Consider the following 20,397-nt stretch of genomic DNA (forward strand, 5'->3'; position numbering starts at 1 on the left):
AAGTCAAAAATAACAACAGCCATCCTAACCTATATCTGTCCTAACAGAAAATAAAAAATCATAAGGCGATTGATTCCATGCTGCCAATGGTTTTTCTTCAGAATGTCGATCTAAAGCTAGTGAGCAAATCCTAAAGAAAACCCATGAATAAGAGGTCGAGTAGGAGAAATTAAAAGAAATAGTAGAACTGGTACCCACCTCAGATATGTATGTTATAAAAAATAACAAAAGCTAGTAGGACTTCTTTTCTATCCTATAATTCTGTACAATTGCATCAACGAAACGAATAACCAGCTGTACAGCTATTGTTCTCAAAAACATCATTTACAAATGCATCTTATTTCATCCTGTATTAGGCTATATCGCTAGTGTACCTTCAATTACTTGGTTTTCATCAGGATCTGAAACTTGCAGCTTGCTCGGCTTGCTCATGACTGTTGAAAAGCCGTATCCAAGCGAGCTCCCAGTCGCTTCGCAGAGCTTCAAACAAGATTGAGATTTGGCAAGTAGAGAATTGAGAATTTTTTTGTGAAAAAACAGGAGAATGATGTCAATTTGTGATACAGCATACCTCAGAAAGCTCAGAGAGGTGGCGTGATCTGAACTCATTGATTGCTGTTGCAATTTCTGAGGTTGGCAACTTAGCCTGCATGAGAAGCCAACATTTTAAGTTATAAAAAAATGAAAGAAGGCCAACCAACTAAAACTACTGCGACCCAGGATAAGCTGATGATCTCTATCAGACATGAAGATGACAACTTATGTTTTGCAGGGTAGTAGCAAGTAGGAACCACAATCATTCTTCATCCTGTTCCACAATCCAGTAGACTTACAATGTGGAACATAGATCACTTGTTTTCATTGAATATTATTCCTTCTAATAGCAGTCGTTCAATTTTAGAAAAGCGCACAAAAACAATTTGCAAATGCAATTACTTCGTGCCAGTTTTTCTTTTACTGATATGGAGCACAGCAATAAATACCAATGCAACAATCCTATTGCTACCTGTGCAAGAACAGCAGCTGCCAGCTGCAGACTGGGCTCCAGAGTTTCTGGGACCACCTAAAATGTATAAAAGGTAATACGTTAGCCATGATACGAACTAATCTGCATCTAAGATCAGTGAATTAGATAATTGAAGCAAAAAAAAAAAAAAAATCAGAATGTTCTCCGTCAAAATCATATATTTGAGTTTCATTCTAAAAAGGGATATTTGGGAAATACCGCTGTGGCACCAGCCTTCTCCAAGTTGATGCCATGGTCCACATCATGGGCCCGAACAAATGTCTTCACATTAGGGAAATATTTGCTCAATGCCCAAACAGTACGGTAATTTGCACCTGGGGTGTCTAAAGTTATTGCAGCAGCACAAGCCCTCTCAGCACCAACTTTATGGAGGACCTAACGATAAAGTTTCCAAAAAAAGAAGTATCAGAGAATAGCCCTGAAAGAACAAGTAGCTATAGGACAAGCTTGGTTACCTCTCGACTTCCTGCATCACCAAAATAGACAGGAAGGTCAAGTGCACGCCCAACTGCCACTCGATCACTGCAAGTTCAAGTCACTTGACCTCATCAGATATTATAAATGAGCTCATGATCTCGAAACTGAAAGCAGAAATAGAATTGCTTCGCTTGGCATCTGGATTGCACAACGCAAGACCCACCAAATAAGTTAAATAAAAAATGATACAAGTTTCAAAACTCATAGGGGAACCTGGTCACAAATTTTACAAATGAGCAAGAGCAATGCAAATTCTGGTCTAAACTCAGTAACCATTGTTCAGAGAGAAACATCTGATTGTAATGATTTTAAGCATATTTCAGGATGTCGAGAAACTACATGTCAGCTGATGTACAACACAGAGGCATCTACTCTTTTCTTCACATATTTTTACTGATATAAGGAATAGAAAACACATGTCCACTGATATTCACCAACTAGGCATATACTCTTTTCTTCACATTTCTTACTGAAAGCAGGCAGGCATCATATCAGATCAATGCTTCTGAAGCATAACAAACTCAAGAAGAAGGTTCACTTTACTGATTCACATCGACAGTACTATTACTGATGGGTATGTTACCTCCTCACATCCAAAGCAACAAAAGGAATTAGCCGTTCCGAAAGTAGCTGTGCAATGATCTAAAGCATGCAAAGTAGAAAACAGTTAAAACTTCACATCAGTAAACGTCTCCACAAACTCCAGAAACATGTCATCTTAAAAGGGTCCCAAATTTGTAGATCATGTCAAACCTGGCCAACTCTTCCAAATCCACATATGATAATATGGCCCTGCAGATCATCTGTCTGAAGACACAAATACATGCAAATGCATCAGTGATCAAATGGGAATAATGACCACATTGTTCATGTGTTAGTGGACAGAGTTATCACCAAGGGTCATAATAGTACTAAAAAAATTCAGAAATATAATAAAGCATACAGGTAGAACAGTAATAATAATTTTGAAAACAACAAAATCATGCAGTACCTTTATATTGCTTCATCGCTGCAAACACATGTTAGACATTTAGCATTTTTGAGATGCAGTAGCATTTATTTTAAAATGGGTAGCACATCCAAAAACATCTTTACAATTTGCTTTGATGAAGTCAACAAAGAATCAAGAAGCAACACAAAAATTTTAATTTTGTCAGAATGGTGTCCGAACAGTAGTTTCATACAAAACATGGTAGTTTTACCTCACTTTCAACAGGCAATAAACTTCGCACATCATGCTGCTCAAACCGGGATGCAATCAATTGACCACCGGCCGCTAACCATGGTGTGAGTGCCATTGAGATCCCAACAACCAAAAACAACAAAGAAGAGAGTTGAGGAGACATTATACCCTGCAACAATATTCCTCACATTAACTATAATGATCAAAAGTATCAGGTAGTTTGAATAAAAAGAATTTTAAGTTCTTGGATGGCCAAGGTTTAAAAATTACAGAAGCTGGTGAAGGTGATGAAAGGCCCTTTCTGAAAATAGACGGGAAACAGTTTTAAATGATAAGTCATTTATTTCTCAACAATTACTTTCTGTTTGATGCATTTAAAAGGAAAACAGTGAAATATTCAATAAATAGATTTGAAAAACATTTTGATGGCTACCTACACAGGTCTCAAGCTGTATATGACTATGAGACTGAAATAACACTTGGAGAGGAAGAGGGGGCAGATAAATTTTTTGTTGGGAATAGTTGTGTGAGGAGGTTTTTGAACTGGGCCCTCAATAACCCAGCCAAGGGATAATACCAGCCATAGCCAAAAAGACTACTCGCCATGTCCATGCTACAAATATGGTCAGAATATATCAAGCGTCTGTAGTGACAGAATATACATTTTCCACAATATCTAGAGAGTAGTACAAAGCTGAACGAACAGATTTTCATAAGCATGACAGAACACTAAAGTTTGCTGACAGTTCAGAGCAAGGCTAAACCTGATTTACAGCCTCCCCAAATGCTACAAATGCAAACTCTCCACCAGGAGCAAGAAGAAGGCCAACTCTTATTGCAGCTATGCTTGAAACACCAAATACTTTGCCTACTAAAGCAACCAATATGGTCTTTCCAGCTATTAGCAAGCTCAAAGTTCCCAAAACAACAGGAAAGTTTGAAAAGAGGAGTTTTGGGTCGATAGACATTCCAACCTGTAATTCGCCACAGCAAGCCAACAAAATTATAAACATGACATTTACTTCAGAAAAAGGTACGAGCACTCATAGTAGAAATTATGAGATACATACCGTCATGAAAAATAGGCCCAATAGAAGGCCACGATATGGAGCAATATCTGATTCAACTTGTAGAGAAAACTCAGTCTCTGCCAGAAGCAAACCAGCCAGAAATGCTCCTAGTGCCATAGACAGGCCAGCCTGTTCAGCAAAAACAACATCACGTTAACATTGGAAACAAAAACACAGCTGCATTTGAAAAGATGGGTCAACATACTCTAGCAGTAAGTAGACTAGTGCCCAGAATAACAAGGAGCGTATTGGCTGAAAATATCTCTGCATTTTGGTTCTCTGCAATTTGCTTGTAGATTGGTCGAAGAAGCTGCAAGATGAGTTTAAAGAGATTGTCAAAAAGCATTAATGAGAAGATTGTCCATGAACCACATTATACAAGTATACAATCACATAAAAGTTCCATTATTATGTAAATAAAGAAAAAGTGTGAGGATATAAACGACTAATTTTATACCAAGCGGCCCCCAGCTATTATGGCAGTGATTGCAACGATAGCTTTTACAGCCGCCAATCCAAGGGCTTCTGCTATAGCTTGAAAACCAACCTGAAACCAATATTATGTCATAACAATCCCCATCCAAGTAATATCTTAAGGACCCAACATGATTTGAGCTGCCACTAATGGTTGTGTTCCTTTGGTCCTCCAGTTCAGATTCCTTTGTTCCTTTGCAATTTTTGTTATGATACATATTCAAAATTAAAGTTCATGAAACAGTTATATACAAACTGGGAAATGAATTAGGTGAGATGGTTACCCCTCCTTTTGAAGAATTTGGAGAAATAAGAGGTATCAGTATCAGCAAAACGACCACAGCCAAGTCCTGGAAATTGGAAGATCGAACTGTCAAATAATGTTCAGCAAGGAACAAGGTCAAGAATATAACACAAAACAAGTAGCATGCCTGTGTGCAACAAAGTTAATCCTTTTTTAAGATCACAAAAATCTTAACATCAGAAATAGCACAGCCAAGTTTATGTGAATAGGACCATGTAAGTTAGATTTCCCTCAGCTACTCTATTTGGACGGCATCACCAAGTCAAATAAGAGAGAAGTCGTGAAATAGAAGCCTCGGTGTCACTTTTTAAAACCACCAAAAGAAAATTCTTACTGGAACATAATTTTCATAGAAGTTTAGTCTAACTGTTGGTATCAAATCACATTTAGACATACCTGGAAAAGTAAAACAGAAAAAGTAGCACGCCCATGGCGCGATGTGCTCTCTCCACGTTCTTGTAGTACCTGCAGGTGTAGGACCAAAATGCATAAACTAACTATAAAACTTTCTTTCTGCACTAAAAATAAATTAATCATAGTCACCTTTTTTGTTTTAAAATTGCAAGTTGCTCTGTACTAAATAATAAGGAATTGAAAAGGATAAGAGAAACCCCAAGCCTCATGATTCATGGGGGCGTGTGTTGCCCACAGCAATGGGAAACCCCTTCTTTTGCCAAGTAATCATAAATACAATTTGCAAAGAGAAGCACATGCTGCCAAGAGATGACCCAAGGAATGCATAACTCAACAATTTCATCATAAATGGTACCAAAGTCTTCAAGGGGAAGCACACTACTTGGATGTCCAGGAAATAAATATGAGCTACAATCACATTAACAATCCTTCTTAAAAGTTATTTGAACATAGCTCCAGCACACAATTAAATGAATCAAAATATATCGGTAGCAAAGTAAACGTGATATCTTTAAAGCATAGATGTTCTAACAAGAGATTACAGAATAAGGAAACTGGAAAAGCAATGTACAAGCAGTTAAACAGAGAGCCTTAAAAGCGAGATTGGGTTTTCTCTTAGATACATTAACAAGTGCAGCAATGGGCCAGTTCAGGTAAAATACGGGTTCCAATAGATAACCATGTACAACAGTTTTCCCATAAAAAAAGGATTTGGTAAAGTGAAACATGACAGGAAAACTTCTGTTCAGGTTGGCTAGTTCTCTATACAACATGTTTGACTTGTAAACTGGTGGGCTAGGTACACTTGCATGTTTGCAGTAGGTTAGCTACAAGGTAGGCAATGGATGACCCAACTTCAGGCAATTTGGATTAGACCCGTGTCAAGTTGGTTGGTCTCAAGGCTTGTCAACCCTGTGTTTTACTCAAATTTAATGGGGAAAAAATGATGCATTGAATCATGGAGGATGATGAACTATGCATTTTGAAAGCTCTCCATCAGATGACACACCACATGCTCATTTCATCAATAATATCATCACCAACCTTAGCCTCAGAATAACTGTGTAGTTCAACAACACAAGGTTTCATATGTAGCAGTAGAGAATAAAGAAACAAAGAAGAACCTCAAGAAAACAGGATCTGAAATCTTATGACCTGTAGGACAACAGCAGTGGACGATAATGCGAGGCCATTCCCAATAACAATTGCTGCAGGGCCAGCAAGCCCAGAAACATAATGAGCAACCAAACCAACCATTACTGCAGTTGCTAGAACCTGATTTTTTTGGTTAAGCATGACAAAGTCAGAAATCACGAAGCAGATCAGTCCAAGAAAATGGAGCTAAAAAATCCATACATGGAAGCATGCAGCTTCACCATCAGACCTGAGCAGTGCCTAATCCAAAAACATATTTCTTCATGGAGCTTAACCTTTCCACAGAGAGCTGCAAAATATTTATCTTAGAATTTAATATAGTTTCATAAAAAAAGAAAGAAAATGAGAATTGAGTTCCTGATATGTAGGAAGCTACCTCAAGGCCAATATTGAATAGCAAGAAAACTACTCCAAATTCAGCAATGGCCTTTGTACCATGAACATGACGGATGATTGAAAGGCCATAAGGTCCAATCAAGATCCCAGCAGCTAAGTAGCCAAGCACGGGACTACCTACAAAAATGACAAATATACAAGAATTTCATTAGAAAGAAATTAGTATTGTAGAGTAAGTTGAGGCATGACTCATAACCATCAGCATGTACACCAAATAAAGGAAGGTTCTGTCAGTGTGCCACATATAGTTATTGGGTATTGTATTCAGATCTCAAAATATAAAAAGATATATCATGCACTAGCTGTAACAGGCCTGCATTGTCATTCAGGGCTGTAATGGCAAAACTGAAACATGACACTATTGTCTGATACACACCACATGTCAGCGATAGGAGCATCCCTGGTTTCTGTTGCCTTATTTTCAGACAACACCCATTTGCTTCGTAGCATGAAATGCCAGAAGATAAAATGAAAATACAAGGAGAAACGGAAATTCATAAGTTTAAAATGCTTTCATGATGACGTAGAGAACTGAGACAATTCAACTAATATTGTGTGGTACAAGGATCAGAAGCACATCCAATAACTTAATCATTTCACATCATTGAAGGCAACATAGAAGGAGTTTTTTCAAACACACTTGTTCATTGTTTTTCATTTTCTTTTCCTCTTTTCAGCTAATGATCTGATCACAGAAGCCTCCTCAACTATTTTCTAACCTTAGGGTGCATAAGAACCTGCAGTGCTGAAATTATAAATTCCAAGCACAAAAAGGATGAGCATAGCTACTTCAGTCAAGAATCTACAAAAACAGACAATTGCATAGAAAAAATGCACAAATTGTTCAACACAAGAAAAGAAGAAAGAAAAGACACAAACAATACCAATAACAACTAATGCAATATGTAAATGCCACTCTCAATCCATCACAAGCATATGGAGGGAGCCCCCCAACCCAAATAAAAACATAACAGTAAATACAACAAAAATTACAACCAATGAGGATTGAATTATCTTTCATTCTCTCACTAGATGCATCAAATTCAATTTTAATGCGTCAAATACCTGACTCAATTAAGGAGTTTGAAGAAATTCTGTGTACCATACTAAGTAAACTTGGGATCTCTTGCTAATTGCAGGCTGAGGCAAGTTGAGCATCTCTCATCTTGGATTCCTTCTCTTGGCTCCCTGGACCTAATTCTGATGGAACTTTTCTGATGAAACTTTTTGAGGGAATCTAGATTTTTTATTTTTTATTTTTGAATGATGTGATTCTTGGTCTTGCTAGTCATGGTGGGCATCTGTGATCCAGAAGCTACTTTCTTGATTTCCTTTTCTGGCTTCTTGGCTATAATTGATTCTACAAAGGTGGAGCTGCAAGCCAATTTGTAAGGCCTAGACTAGCCTTACCGAATGTCACTCCCAGGTGATAGATCATACCCTATAATCAAGCCTCCCTCAGGGACAGCAGCATTAATTTGTGGTTACAAAATTGTTTACTGGGTCTCTCTGATGTGATTGTATACACTTGCCAACCCTGGCCCACATGCCAACTCATATCTTGTCTTAACCAAGGGGTGGGGCATCCGTAGATATCTTGTGTTTGGGAGGTGTTGACCCTCTAGTTTTGTTTTTTTTTTTTCCTTCCCTGCTTCTAGTAGCCTTTTTTTCTTTTGTATTTCTTCTTTCCTTTCTTAGTAATATTGAGCTAGTGTCATTACAAAACAATATATGGCTATCATTGAAACAAATATGTATATCTGGCTAATTTTGCCCCAGATGTTGTGTCAGGCAGGTCATTTTCCAGAGTTCCAACTCTTTTAGCAGATGGAAACAATGGTGCATGTTGGGGGTTCTAACCTGCCAAATCCAAAACTAGTGGACCCGGATTTCGATCCTCTCCATCGGATGAGAGCTGGAACAGGCCTAGACCTTTGTACCATAAGTAGATTTTGGATCTTTGAGCCATGGTTCCATGGAGGTTTGGAATCTGTGCCATACCATACATGTAGGTCCGAAGTAATGGAACTTCATAATATTTAGCTGAAGTTCAAGCTGTTTCTTTATAGTGGAAGCTAGTCTCACCAGGAATTCAAGTCATCCTAGGAGAAGACATCCACGGTGTGTAGGGGAAAACTTGCATCCAATCTATATAGATCCAGAAGAACCTTAATTGGAAAGGATCTGAACCTAAATCTATCTTTGACCAATATAAAGAACTGAAACCAGATCCAACTACATATCAGATCAAGTAGCAGTTCAGACTGGGTTGTAAGTGGGCTACAGAAACACAAATTTGATATAGCTTTGGCAGGTCAGACAGCTACAATGCAGGCAAGTAAAAAGAACAAGGTAATAAGACAAGCTGAAAATGTGGTCCTCCTCTACATCATATTTACCAAATTTGTATAGACAAAGTCAGCAACTCATTCTAAAATTAGAAGCAATGAACTCCTTCGAACTTGTCTCATCTTTTATGAAGGTGTTAGCTCCAAACTGTTCAAGACCTCCAAGTGTTTTATATTTACTTTGTATTTTTGTGATACGTTTTTTTTTTTTTTTTTTGCTTGCCTTCTGACTAAGAAGAAAATAGACAAGTGTTAAAAGAGTGATGTTTAGCTACTACAGTACATATAAGGAATGGATTCTGCCTATTTTACGGAGTCTAATTAAATCTAGGCACAAGTAGATTCTTGTTAATAATGTCTTGCAGCATTAACAAAAGGAGTATAATAGCATTAGATAAAAAAATAGAGTCAGAAAGGAAACTCAAGTGCATAGAGACACATGGGGAATAGATTAGACAGTAACTCATAGATCTAGTGATTAATCGATAATATGACACATCTGTCAATAAGAAAAAGTAATAGCATATCGATAAACTGAAAATAAAATAGGCAAGGAAAGGGATTAAGAATGGTTGAACTTAGTCTAACATACCTCCAGGAATCTTTTGAAATGTAGGCACAAAAACAACACTTGCTAGAAGTAACCACAGCATGTCAAACAATGAAGCCTCCTCCTCATTTACCTAGCAAACATAGAGAGAGCTATAAAATAGACACTTCTTTTCAACCAATTCTCCTTGAAAAGTACAAAACTTAATGCATTTAGTCCTAGGAACAGAGGCAGCACCAAAACAACCTCACAGAAACAAATCAAGATAACGGCCTTCTAGAAAATCCTAGGTATGTTATAGACTTCTGTGATGGCACTAAAACATCATGGCAAACTCATGAGGATCAATTTCATGTATCTTGGAGAAGCCCAAATGAATAAAGCTACAAAGACCCATTAGCAATCTTAGATCCCAATCATACACCAATATAACACTTGGCTAGTCCAGCACTCATAAGCTGAAGCAAAGTACAATACCTCTTGATGAGGTAACATCTCAATCAATTTCTTTAATCTCTTCGGAACCCTTCGAATCTCCCTGACCAAAGGCTTTGCAGTTGATGTTACTTCTTCAATACCAGTAGTGATGATGTCTGACTGTTGAAGAAATTGAGATCTCCTCTCAAATCGGTTAAGGAATGCGGCACTGCAACAAAACAAGGCCTTTTAGTTTTTCAAATTATCACAATTATCATAGAGATAAGATTATGGGAAGCATTGTAGGCATGGCATCAGATGCATAGGGTTAATGTCATATACCTACATATATATATATATATATATAATCCAAGAGTTCTATCTTCCAGAAGAGAAATGGAGCAGTTGCCTACACAAGTCCATTCATTAGTAGATATCTAAGTGCCTTCTTTTCCAGAAAAGATTTTTTTTTTTTTTTTATCAGACTCATCAAAGGGAAAATGCCAGAAATTTCAGCTGGATAGCTCTTGCATATGATTCTTAGCACATGTTTACTACTACTTCAACCAACATTTTTTAGTTTAACTCATACAAACGAAACTAAATAACTCTAGTAACATTTGTAGAACTCATTATAGCCTCCAAAAATTCATTTTTAATACGCACAAGAGTGAGAGTGACATTTGCAATTCCATTACAAGACAAAAAGCAAACTAATAGAGAAGTGTACCATACTTCTTTAGTTATTTGGATGATATACCGAATAAAACAATATCTAAAGAAACATATCCTCTATAACATAGTCTTTAAGATTATGATAACACTGTAGCTTTGGAAGAAATAAAAAGATGACTATTGTCGCTGCTAACACACATATGCCATTTATAAAGAATCACAATTTGATGATACATCTAGCACCATTTCCTCTTGAACAACAGCAATTAACAAAAAATAAAAATAAACAAGTTATAGGTTCAATTACAAGGAGTCAACCAATAGTAATGACAGTGACTTTCGCAAAAATAACAAATAATGGACAAGCGGATAGAAAGGCAGATACATACCCCAGCCCTAATAGCAGCACCCCAACAACAAGCTTGGGAGCTTGCTTCTTGACAGTTGCAACAAGCCCATGAAAAATTGAACCTGGAGTAAACTCCTCCTCATCCGCATCAAATGAAAAGAATGAAGCAGAAAAGAAGCGAGATGATTTCTTTAAAAGAGCTTTAGGAGAAATGACTGCTGAACTCTCCTTAACAAACTCTTTTTGCACATCTTGTTTTTTCATCAGGGTTGTGGCCTTTGCCTTCTCCCCTTCAATTTCAGTTTCTTTGTAAGATTCCACACTTAACTTTCCATTTTCTTTACCTTGAAATTCATCTGGAAGTTTTAACTCTTCAGCAGTTGGCACTTTCACTTCAGAAGCAGGTACTGCTGAAGGTTCATCAACTAAAGAAGTATCACCTACCATGATTATTTCATGTCTTCCCTCATAAACCTCAGAGGAAACATCTTGACCTAGGTTATCCTCCTCAACAGAAGACTCTTCAGAAGACACAATCGTATCAGCACTGGAGAGGGATTTCTCTGCCCTCTGCAAAGCAATCTCAGCATCATTCGCTCGTTGTGTAGCCTCAATTTCGAATGCCACTGCCTGCTCTGCTAGAAGCATTATATTTGCCACATCTTCCTCTGCTTTCAGCGCATTTAACTGTGCCTTCTCTGCAAGCTCACTCAATCTGTCCACTTCTATTTGCAGCTCCAGTTTTCTGCTCTGTAATTTCCTCAACTCTGCTTCACAATTTGCTAAATTTACTGTACATTCCCTTAACTCATCCTGAGCAAACAAAAGGGCCTTCTCCTCCTGTAAAACATCAGGTTCCTCTGGTCCCGCTTCACCTACTGTTTCACCCTGAAGAGATGCTTCTAAAGAATATCTCAATTCCTTGGCAGAATCTAAAGCCTTGGCTGCTACCTGCAGCCTGGCTTCTGCCATCGAGAGAGCCATAGTGGCTTTCTGCACAGCTTCTTTTGCAACAGTCTCTTCACTGATGATAAGCTGGACTGCAGACACGACAGAAGTCACATCATTCCAAGCACTTTCTGCTTCATCTTTTAGTGCTATTGCTGATTCAGATATATTCTGAGCTTTTTCCTCAAACATGGTACTATTCACTCGAGCCACTTCTAATTCTCTGATAGCCTTTTGAAACAATTCCCTTAAATCCTCCAAACTAGGCGTCTCAGACTCTTCCTTTTCAGAATTTGTTGGCTCCGAGCCTTCTGGTGTATCAGTTTCACTTTTCTCCTCAGATCTTTCAACAGATTCAAAGTTACGGCCATTGCCACCAACATATGCTAAAGAGTCATTAGATTGACACTGGACCCAAGTTAAATTGGCGGCCATAGATCTTTTTGACAATGAAAATAAAATATACCTATTGGCATCTCCACCATAAGATCTGCATAAAGTATTCCCACTTCCAACTGATAAAACCTTCTTTTTCTTCATTGACAAAGAAGAATTATACTTAGCCCTTGAATCCCCAAGAAAATAAGAAAGTTGCCTATGTCTAAGCTTCGAACTTGAACAGAGAGAAGCTGATGCTCTTGTACCTGAACATGTACCAGGACTGAAAGCATTCATTTGCTGGAAATTGCACCGAAGATCCATCTCTCTCACTTCTCCAAAGAAACTACAGAAATTCCATTACCAGCCGAACATTTGAAGATTCTGCGAATCAGGATTTGTTTCTCAATCAGATATCACCACTAAAAAGAAAGTAAAACATACTGATCTAACCAAACTTCACCCCATCGCCCTCCCCCCCCCCCCCCCCAAAAAAAAAAAAATGATATGCTCTTAAAAGTCATTTCATTTCTGTAAAAAAATAATCTAAGCAATTATCTAGCTAGAAACATTTACATAACTCACCCAATCAAGGTAACTAAAAAAACGAAGAAAACACATTCCCAACAACGAAAAAACGAAGCAGCACCAGATACAACCTTACTCCATAAACATCATTCATTAGCATACTAATGATTCCGTCCTCTAACATCAAGTACAAAAATAAACGAAAAGAATCCAAAGCGCAACAGAAAAAAGTTTTATTCAAGTACGGTATTAAACAACAAAAGAAACACACTAGTATAGTTCAGCAGCCAAAGCCATAAATCAGAACAAAGGAATAAAAAATTAGAAGAAGAAAAAAGTCGCGTCAGCCAGCTCACTGCATCAGCAGTAACTGTTACAAATTTTCAACAATAATCATAATCAGATTTTTGCACTAACCGAACGAGAGAGTAGAGAAACCTCAACTCCAGCTGCAGAAACCCGCGCAAAGCGGCCGAGTTTCGAGAAAGGAGAAGAAGCAATCGAAGGTAAGTGGTCGCCCCCAATACCAGCCGTCGTTTTTCTCGCTTTCTCGTGTATGTCCGAGAGGGAAATGGCAGGAGACAATAAAATTATTAAATACACAAAAATGAAAAAAAAAAAAATTCGAACGCGAGAAACTTGCTATTGGTGGATGATTTTTGAGGTTTATATATTGACGAAAACACCCTCCTGAGTAACGTACGCAGACCGTTAGATTCTCTGCACGGGTTCCCAGAACAAAAGCCAAGATCAAGAAGGACCACGGAATGTGGGACCTACGTAAGTTATTAAGTGGGTCCGGATAAATCAAGTCGGATCTACCAGAAGTATAAATTGCACATGAACCGTTGATCACCTCAGGCAGCAATTGGACGACCCGCTAGGGACTACCTAAGCTGGTCTGCGTACTACAGTAAGTTAAGAATCTTCCATGAAAGGGAAGGAATCGGAGAATATTCCGATCCTCATGCTACACAAATAAAAGTAACGTAACCTACATGTAAGACATGAGAGGGATGATGTCAAAAAATCTTGGTGAGAAGGATGTGGTGGGGACTAACTAAACAACTTATTTGGTTCTTGTTGGTACATTTTTAATTTGATAAATTGAATTTTATTTTTACAGTTGCCTTTGTTGTTAGTTTTGATCATATTCTTTTTGTCTTATTTTATTTTCGAGGAAAATTTTGAGGTCAATTTTTAGAGTAATACGGAGGTGTCGACAACATTGAACTAGTATACATGTCTGGTAAAAGGAAAATTGGGATCTATGGCATGGGATCTCAGGTAATTGGAATCATTGGGTTAAGTATAAATTTTTAATTATATAAAATAATACTAATGTTGTTTAATTCCAAATAGTGTAAACATTCCCGATTAAATATAAAAAATAATGTTAGAAAATAAACGATTCGATATACCATGGGATAAAAGTCATTCACGCACATTCATGATTGAGATAGTCGTTTATCGGACGGCCGAGATAGTCGTTGATGATGATCGGACGACTGAGATAGTGTTTCGCATGTTTCACCCTAAATGGTTTTTTGATATGTCACATATTGGCAATGCAAGCAACATTACATACAATGAGAGTATTGAGCATATAAAGGTGACATAATCGCATCCTACCAAGTCTTCGACTCATTGTTTATAACTCGAATATCATTAGAACTCGGTAGTGCAATCAATTGTTCTCTTTATTTTTCTTTGGCTACTAAGACGAAGTTAAGAAAACTCCCATTGAAAAAGAAGGTATGCAACAATAACATTATTACTCTAGCTTCAAGACTAGATTCACAAACAAGCCCTGTACATAGCTAAGTCTAATCATAAGCTTAAGCTATAGAGATTATTCTAATTTTCTGGGCCTGTTTGTAACTCTAGTCTAATCATCTTGATAAAACAATAACAAAAACTGGTTCTTGTTACTCCTTTAATTCTTCTCCCATTAGCAGCATCATGGAGAGAACTTTATCCTAGGCATGGAACTCGGGGAGAGCAGTTGGGGCATCGAGGTCCATGGACGCTGAGGCAATAAGAAGATACAGGCTTATTTTTAATAACTGATCTGAGATTCACGTCCCAGAGATGAACATCTCTGCATGGAACAGACTGACTGCAAGCCAGTTTAATAGCTAAGTCTCCTTGTGTTGTCCCTCGAATGTCACTGAATTCCACATTGCTTATTGCAACTGCAGAGGTCTTCAATCCAAGTTTGGAAGAAAAATAGATTAAACCAAGTCAAGAAAAAACTTCAAAATGATGGGAAGGTTTAAAACCAGAGAGAGACAGCTCTTACCAGGTTTATTGGGCTGAAGTAGTATTGATCGATGATGATGGGATTTGATACTGAGGTCATGTGAATGTCTCTGAAATGTATATCCCTTACATATCCAGACCCTCCCTGCAGGAAATAGAAATGAGACTCTGGAACTAATTCATGATGAATGTTTGAAAGGAAGGAAGCATTGGGTGTGGGTTTCTTTTTTTCCTACTTGTTTAGTCTTGATCCTCACTCCATTCTGTGTGTTTGACAAATAGCAATGCTCCACAAGCACCTTCTCCACTTTTCCAGTATACACACTCCCAACACTACACGAAAGAACTATGGTTATTCTTGATGCTTTTATGTTTATCACAAGCTTTCTTGATGTTTTTATGCAGCAGAGATAGGGATTTTATGTTTGCAAGGATGTCATAGAGAACTGTTTGCGGGAATGCCTCTATGAGAAATGTAAAAGGAGAGGTTAAAATGAAAACAAACCTTATTCCATGACCTGGGTTACAGGTGATGTGGCTGACATTAATGTTGCTGGATCCAGGAAGAAAAGTGATGCAGTCATCCCCTAGTATATGACCCCGTTAACATGAGCTTGAAGATTGCAAATCAACCTTGAATGCCACAAAAAAAAAAAAAAAAAAGGAAAAAAAGAACCATAACAACCTGAGGCAATGTTCATTTTGGTAATTGTAACGAAACTCGAAGAGCCGATGTTTATGCCGTCAGTGTTCGGGGACTGCCTCGGGGCTGATATGCTAATGCCGGAGAAGAAGACGTGGTTGCAATTATTCACAACAATGTGGTTTCTTGGACTGTTAATCAGCCTTACATTGAGGACTTGGAGCATGTTGCAGCTCTCAAATGATAGCAACTTTGGTCCCCAATAACAACAAAAACCAGCATAAAAAGAAAAAGATCAGATTGCCTTGACAGATTATCCAATCACTCACCTTGTTATAGTGTTTTAAATATTGAAAGGAAACTCTGATTTAGAAGACTTACAGTGGGTCGATCTATATTGATTTGGCAACCCTGGAGAGTAGGAAAGCAAAGAAAAAGAAAAAACTTGTGAGCAACTACTAACACAGCAAGATCATTAAACTGCTAAAATAAACAAGATATTAGACTAGATTCACAAACTAGAGTACAGATATGGCAAGAACAAACTGGTGAATCTAGTCTATTATCTATTTTTCTTTTCATTCAATTTGCTTGGTTGGAAGGAAGGGTATACCCACCTGAGGGTCTTCAAAGCATTTTTTAGGCCACCAAGAATAACCTTGGCCATCCATTTGCCCAGACCCGATGATCGTGAGAGAATTCACTGAGTAAAATGTGATCCAAGATTTGATATTTGAGATTCTGCCTCGAGGAGGAGCAACTAGATTGCCATCAAGCTGCATTCGAACGTTAAACATGAATTCTTAAACACAACAGAAGGAAGCTTATGTTGATACTTCAACTGTACGCATTATGAAGCTTTCACAAACCATTTACCGTAAAGTAAATGCTTGAAGCTTTGCATCCTCCAGAGAACATATAGGAGTTCACTAAAAATGTTTTGCCTCTTGGAACGATTAGTGTAGAATAGCGTCCAACACTACCACATGTAGCTGCCCATGCCTTCTTAAATGCCTGATGATCAAATAACAAACAGGCAAAATGATTCATTATGGAAAAAAAAAAAAAATCCAAGAGAGTTACACTTGAAGATAGTTTATGGACAAAAAAACTTGTTTCTGTGGTGGTAAGTAAGAAGAAGTATACTTCGGTGTCATCCGTTTTGCCATTCCCAACTGCTCCAAAGTCGACAACATTGAACACATTATGGTAACTTGATCCAAAGGGAGCTACACTTAATATAAACAGAACGGTGAAAATCACCTACATCATAAAAAGAAGAATGGATTAGGAAGCTTTCAAGCTACCTTACTTTGTTTTTCATGACTCGATTATTAGCGAGTAATCGGGTAAACAAATAGTTAAATCAGATATTTAAAGGAAGATAGATAAGATCATAATAAAAACATTAGAAGAATGGTACTTACACAAGAAAGCATTTTGTCGGTATCTATTTAGAAACAGACACGAACTAAGCCAGAATATGTAATCTAGTAAAACTACTAACATGATCAATTCGGTCTATTTGCTACCCCGCCTACCCCCCGAAAAAAAAAAAAAAAAAAAAAAAAAAGCAAGCTTTCGAGATGTCTACATTGCTAAGATGTAAGAAATCTAAGAAGTGAGGGGGGGGGGGGGGGGGGAATGATGAATCTAACTTCTTACCACAACACCCATTTGTATTGCTATGGACTGCTCCTCCACTCTCTATCTAGAAAAAAAAATTAGTGGGTATCTTGCATAAGCATCACATAAACCACTTTTATAGTCTGATGAAGCAACGTAATCCAGCAAATAATGTACCCACATAAATTATTGTCTAGACTGGCATGCATGAACTTAAACTTAACATTCATTTGTGTTTCAGAAAAAAAGCAACTTAGTGCTATCTTAAGTAAAAGCACAGCTCATATTCTTCCAAACAATTAATGGAGGTAATCCTCCAACAAGTAGTTACCCATATAAGAGCTTTTGTTTCTCCTTTTGGCTTCAATTTGGATGCTTGGATTCAAGAGGTCACAGATTGCAACCATTGGACTTGCAGTGAAGTCAAGCCTTTGTAGTAGCAACTAATGAATCCCACAGTTCTTTGTTAGTTATAAACGCAATTCATCTCTGCTGAAGAATTGCAAGCTTATGTGAGTATACCGATCTTTTGCTCTTCATATTTGCTGAAATGCTGATGGCCACAAGAAGAATTTGGCTTAGAGCACCAAGAAACTTTACTGTAGGCATAGTATTCTTTTATCTTTTAAAATTTCTATAATGAGGTAAGACATTGTATTAGGTGGACATATGCTTTGTGGATTTAGATATCTTTTTTTTTACAATTTATGAGATATTTAGTTTATAACAATATTCAAATATGGCCATATTAGATGTTGTAATTTCATATTTATGGTCCCTATTAGATGCCATATTTCCGGATTCGGTCGTGTACTTAGAATCTAATTAGATCGTTACTTCCAAACCATTGAAAATTTAAATTATCGAAGTGTTTTATTTTAAAATCAAAATATTTAAAAATAAAATAATCTTAGGCCTTTCGCCTCTTCCTCTAGTCCTCTCTCTCTCTCTCTCTCTCTCTTTAGAGAGACTCTAACCGAAGGGGAGGGGAGGCTCTCTCCCCACTAATATCACCATGGAAGGATTATATTGTCTCTCATGGTGTGGAAGATAATAGAGGGGAAGTCCCCCCCCCCTCCTTCTGTGTTCTCTCTCTCTTCTCTGTCAGAACAAAGGTTAGACCTCTCTATTTTGACGTAGAGGAGAATAGGGGTGGCATCAAGTCGAGTTAAGCTAGAACTTGCATATGTTCGAGTTTGGCTTGATTTGAATACTTTGAACTCAAACTGAACCTCGAGCATAAAATTGGAATCAATATCGAGCCCAAAATTTTTAACCGAGTTTGAGCTCAAGCTTGAGCTGAGTTCGAGCTCCAACCTATATTTAAAACTAAAAATATAAATAAAGAGAATATTGTGATGAACTTAGTATAATTGAATGGCAAGTTATCACAAAGGAGTTCAAGGCTTTGTAATGGAGCATATTAATGTATAATAACCAACTTAATAGACCTAAAAGAAAGAGCAAACACCTCTATCAATAGTGTTTTTCCAGTGGAAAACAATAACATTAGATGTTGAGGAACCCAAAAAGGTTAAACAATCAATCGTCTTTGAGATTTGGGAAAAATAAGAGCAACTATCAACCAACTAAAGAGGGAGTTAACAAGAGCACTTAGATTAGGGTATTTTTTTTTAAAAATCATGCTAACGAGTCGGCTCACTAGCTAACAGGCCGAACTTGAAAAATCTCGAGTTTGACTTGTTATACTTAACGAGCCTTATTTCAAGTTTTAACTTGAATCGAGCTCAAGTAAAAACTAAACTGAGCTGAACTAAAACGGTTTGCGAGTCGATTTGGCTTGGTGCCACCCCTAGAGGAGAGTAGTGCCAGCTCTCCTCTCTGGTATTGCGAGGAGGGGGGGAGGATACCGACTTTCTCATCTCCTTCTATCAAAGCAAAGGGGGAAGGGGTACCAATTTATTGTGAGTATTGGCAACTAGATTCCATTCGAGTTGCATCAATGTTAAATACGAGTTTTGGTATAACACAGTAAAAAGTGTTGTTGATGATGTGGGAAATTAAGCATCGTAACCTGTGGACAATGCTAGTTTGTTTATCTTATCTAATATTTAGTATATCCCTTCTGATTGGTAGGTGACAGGAATTGTAGTTATATATTAACACCAAGAGAGCTTTTCATGGACAAATACCATAATTTCGTATATCAATGGCAAGAGTTTTTCATTGATAAAGACCATAATCTCGTTGTTAAAAATTTATGCTAGGGAGGAAATTTTCCCAAAGAAAAATAAGAATAATTGGAGTATACTATTGTCACAATGAAAGCATATTTTTGTTTGTAAAAGGGTACTTTTAGTTATATGTTTACTGATGACTTGTATATGAATCACTGAAATAGACCAATTACCCATGAAAACATATTTTGGTGGCAAAATGGGTATTTTCAGTATATGTTTACCTGATACTTACATTTCTGATGTTAAAGGCCTCTTTAAAGACAAACAGAAGTGGTACTCTCTGTTAGGAGTAGGGGAGGAGAGGGAGGCCCCCTATTCTGTGAGGATGGGGTGCCTCTATGTAGATTTAGGGGAAGGGCAACGGTGGGAGTGTCCCCCCTTTTGGAAAACGAGGCCCGAGTGTCTACACCCATTTTTCTTTTTTTACAATTTAATAACCATATTACCCTAGGTTTAACTGATTTCCATGGCCATATTTTAAATTTAGCAATATTGGTCATGTTAGAAATTGTGGCATCTAATGAAGTCATATTCAAAAGCTAACTTTGATTTTATGAAATTTTAAGGTTTGAGAGAATATTTAAGAATGACATGTTTGAAAAAATGAATAATTATTTGAAATTATCATTGAAATGAGGGCACAAATTAGTCTTGAATATCTTGATAATTCAGTCAAAAGCTACTAAAATTATGCATTAATAGGAATAGACAAAATGGGAAGTTATACTTAGACCTGACCTGATTTAGGCAAAGAAGGGATCAGCCCCTCCTGGTTGGGTGGGGATGGGGTGATCTAGGGTTAAAACCGAGTGCGAGTTTACGTTGGGATAGGTGGGATATACAGAAAATAGACATTTTATTTTGAGAACTCATTTGACAATTTTTCTCTTATCTTGGTTAGTATTTTGAAGAGGATCTTGTATTTGCTAGAAATTGTGCTCATCAAGGCACTTAAACCATACTTGGTCCTCT

General features: G+C 37.4%; 2 protein-coding genes across 2 annotated transcripts; both read right to left on the minus strand.

Moving 5' to 3' along the window:
- Positions 1-148: 148 nt before the first annotated feature.
- LOC137944221 (K(+) efflux antiporter 2, chloroplastic-like) lies at positions 149-13,248 on the minus strand. Its single transcript, XM_068789822.1, has 21 exons — positions 13,111-13,248; positions 10,880-12,549; positions 9,876-10,044; positions 9,441-9,531; positions 6,481-6,617; positions 6,334-6,393; positions 6,105-6,224; positions 4,932-5,000; positions 4,516-4,581; positions 4,215-4,304; positions 3,963-4,067; positions 3,758-3,886; positions 3,452-3,661; positions 2,707-2,856; positions 2,258-2,311; positions 2,088-2,146; positions 1,483-1,549; positions 1,226-1,402; positions 1,007-1,063; positions 572-646; positions 149-480 (listed from the first exon to the last, which is right to left on the minus strand). Exons 2-21 carry the CDS (start codon positions 12,487-12,489, stop codon positions 358-360), a joined length of 3,618 nt encoding a protein of 1,205 aa, XP_068645923.1. The 5' UTR covers positions 12,490-12,549; positions 13,111-13,248; the 3' UTR covers positions 149-357.
- Positions 13,249-14,667: 1,419 nt separating this feature from the next.
- Positions 14,668-17,833, minus strand: LOC137944474 (probable polygalacturonase At3g15720). Its single transcript, XM_068790159.1, has 10 exons — positions 17,747-17,833; positions 16,745-16,861; positions 16,475-16,612; positions 16,216-16,374; positions 15,980-16,009; positions 15,641-15,848; positions 15,461-15,542; positions 15,192-15,288; positions 14,996-15,100; positions 14,668-14,898 (listed from the first exon to the last, which is right to left on the minus strand). Exons 1-10 carry the CDS (start codon positions 17,831-17,833, stop codon positions 14,668-14,670), a joined length of 1,254 nt encoding a protein of 417 aa, XP_068646260.1.
- Between the last annotated feature and the right edge of the window lie 2,564 nt (positions 17,834-20,397).

Source organism: Aristolochia californica, unplaced genomic scaffold (assembly GCF_029961685.1).
Source record: "Aristolochia californica isolate CCGP_79_NKW_82.1479 unplaced genomic scaffold, dmAriCali1.0.hap1 SCAF_11, whole genome shotgun sequence".
Lineage (NCBI taxonomy): Eukaryota > Viridiplantae > Streptophyta > Magnoliopsida > Piperales > Aristolochiaceae > Aristolochia > Aristolochia californica.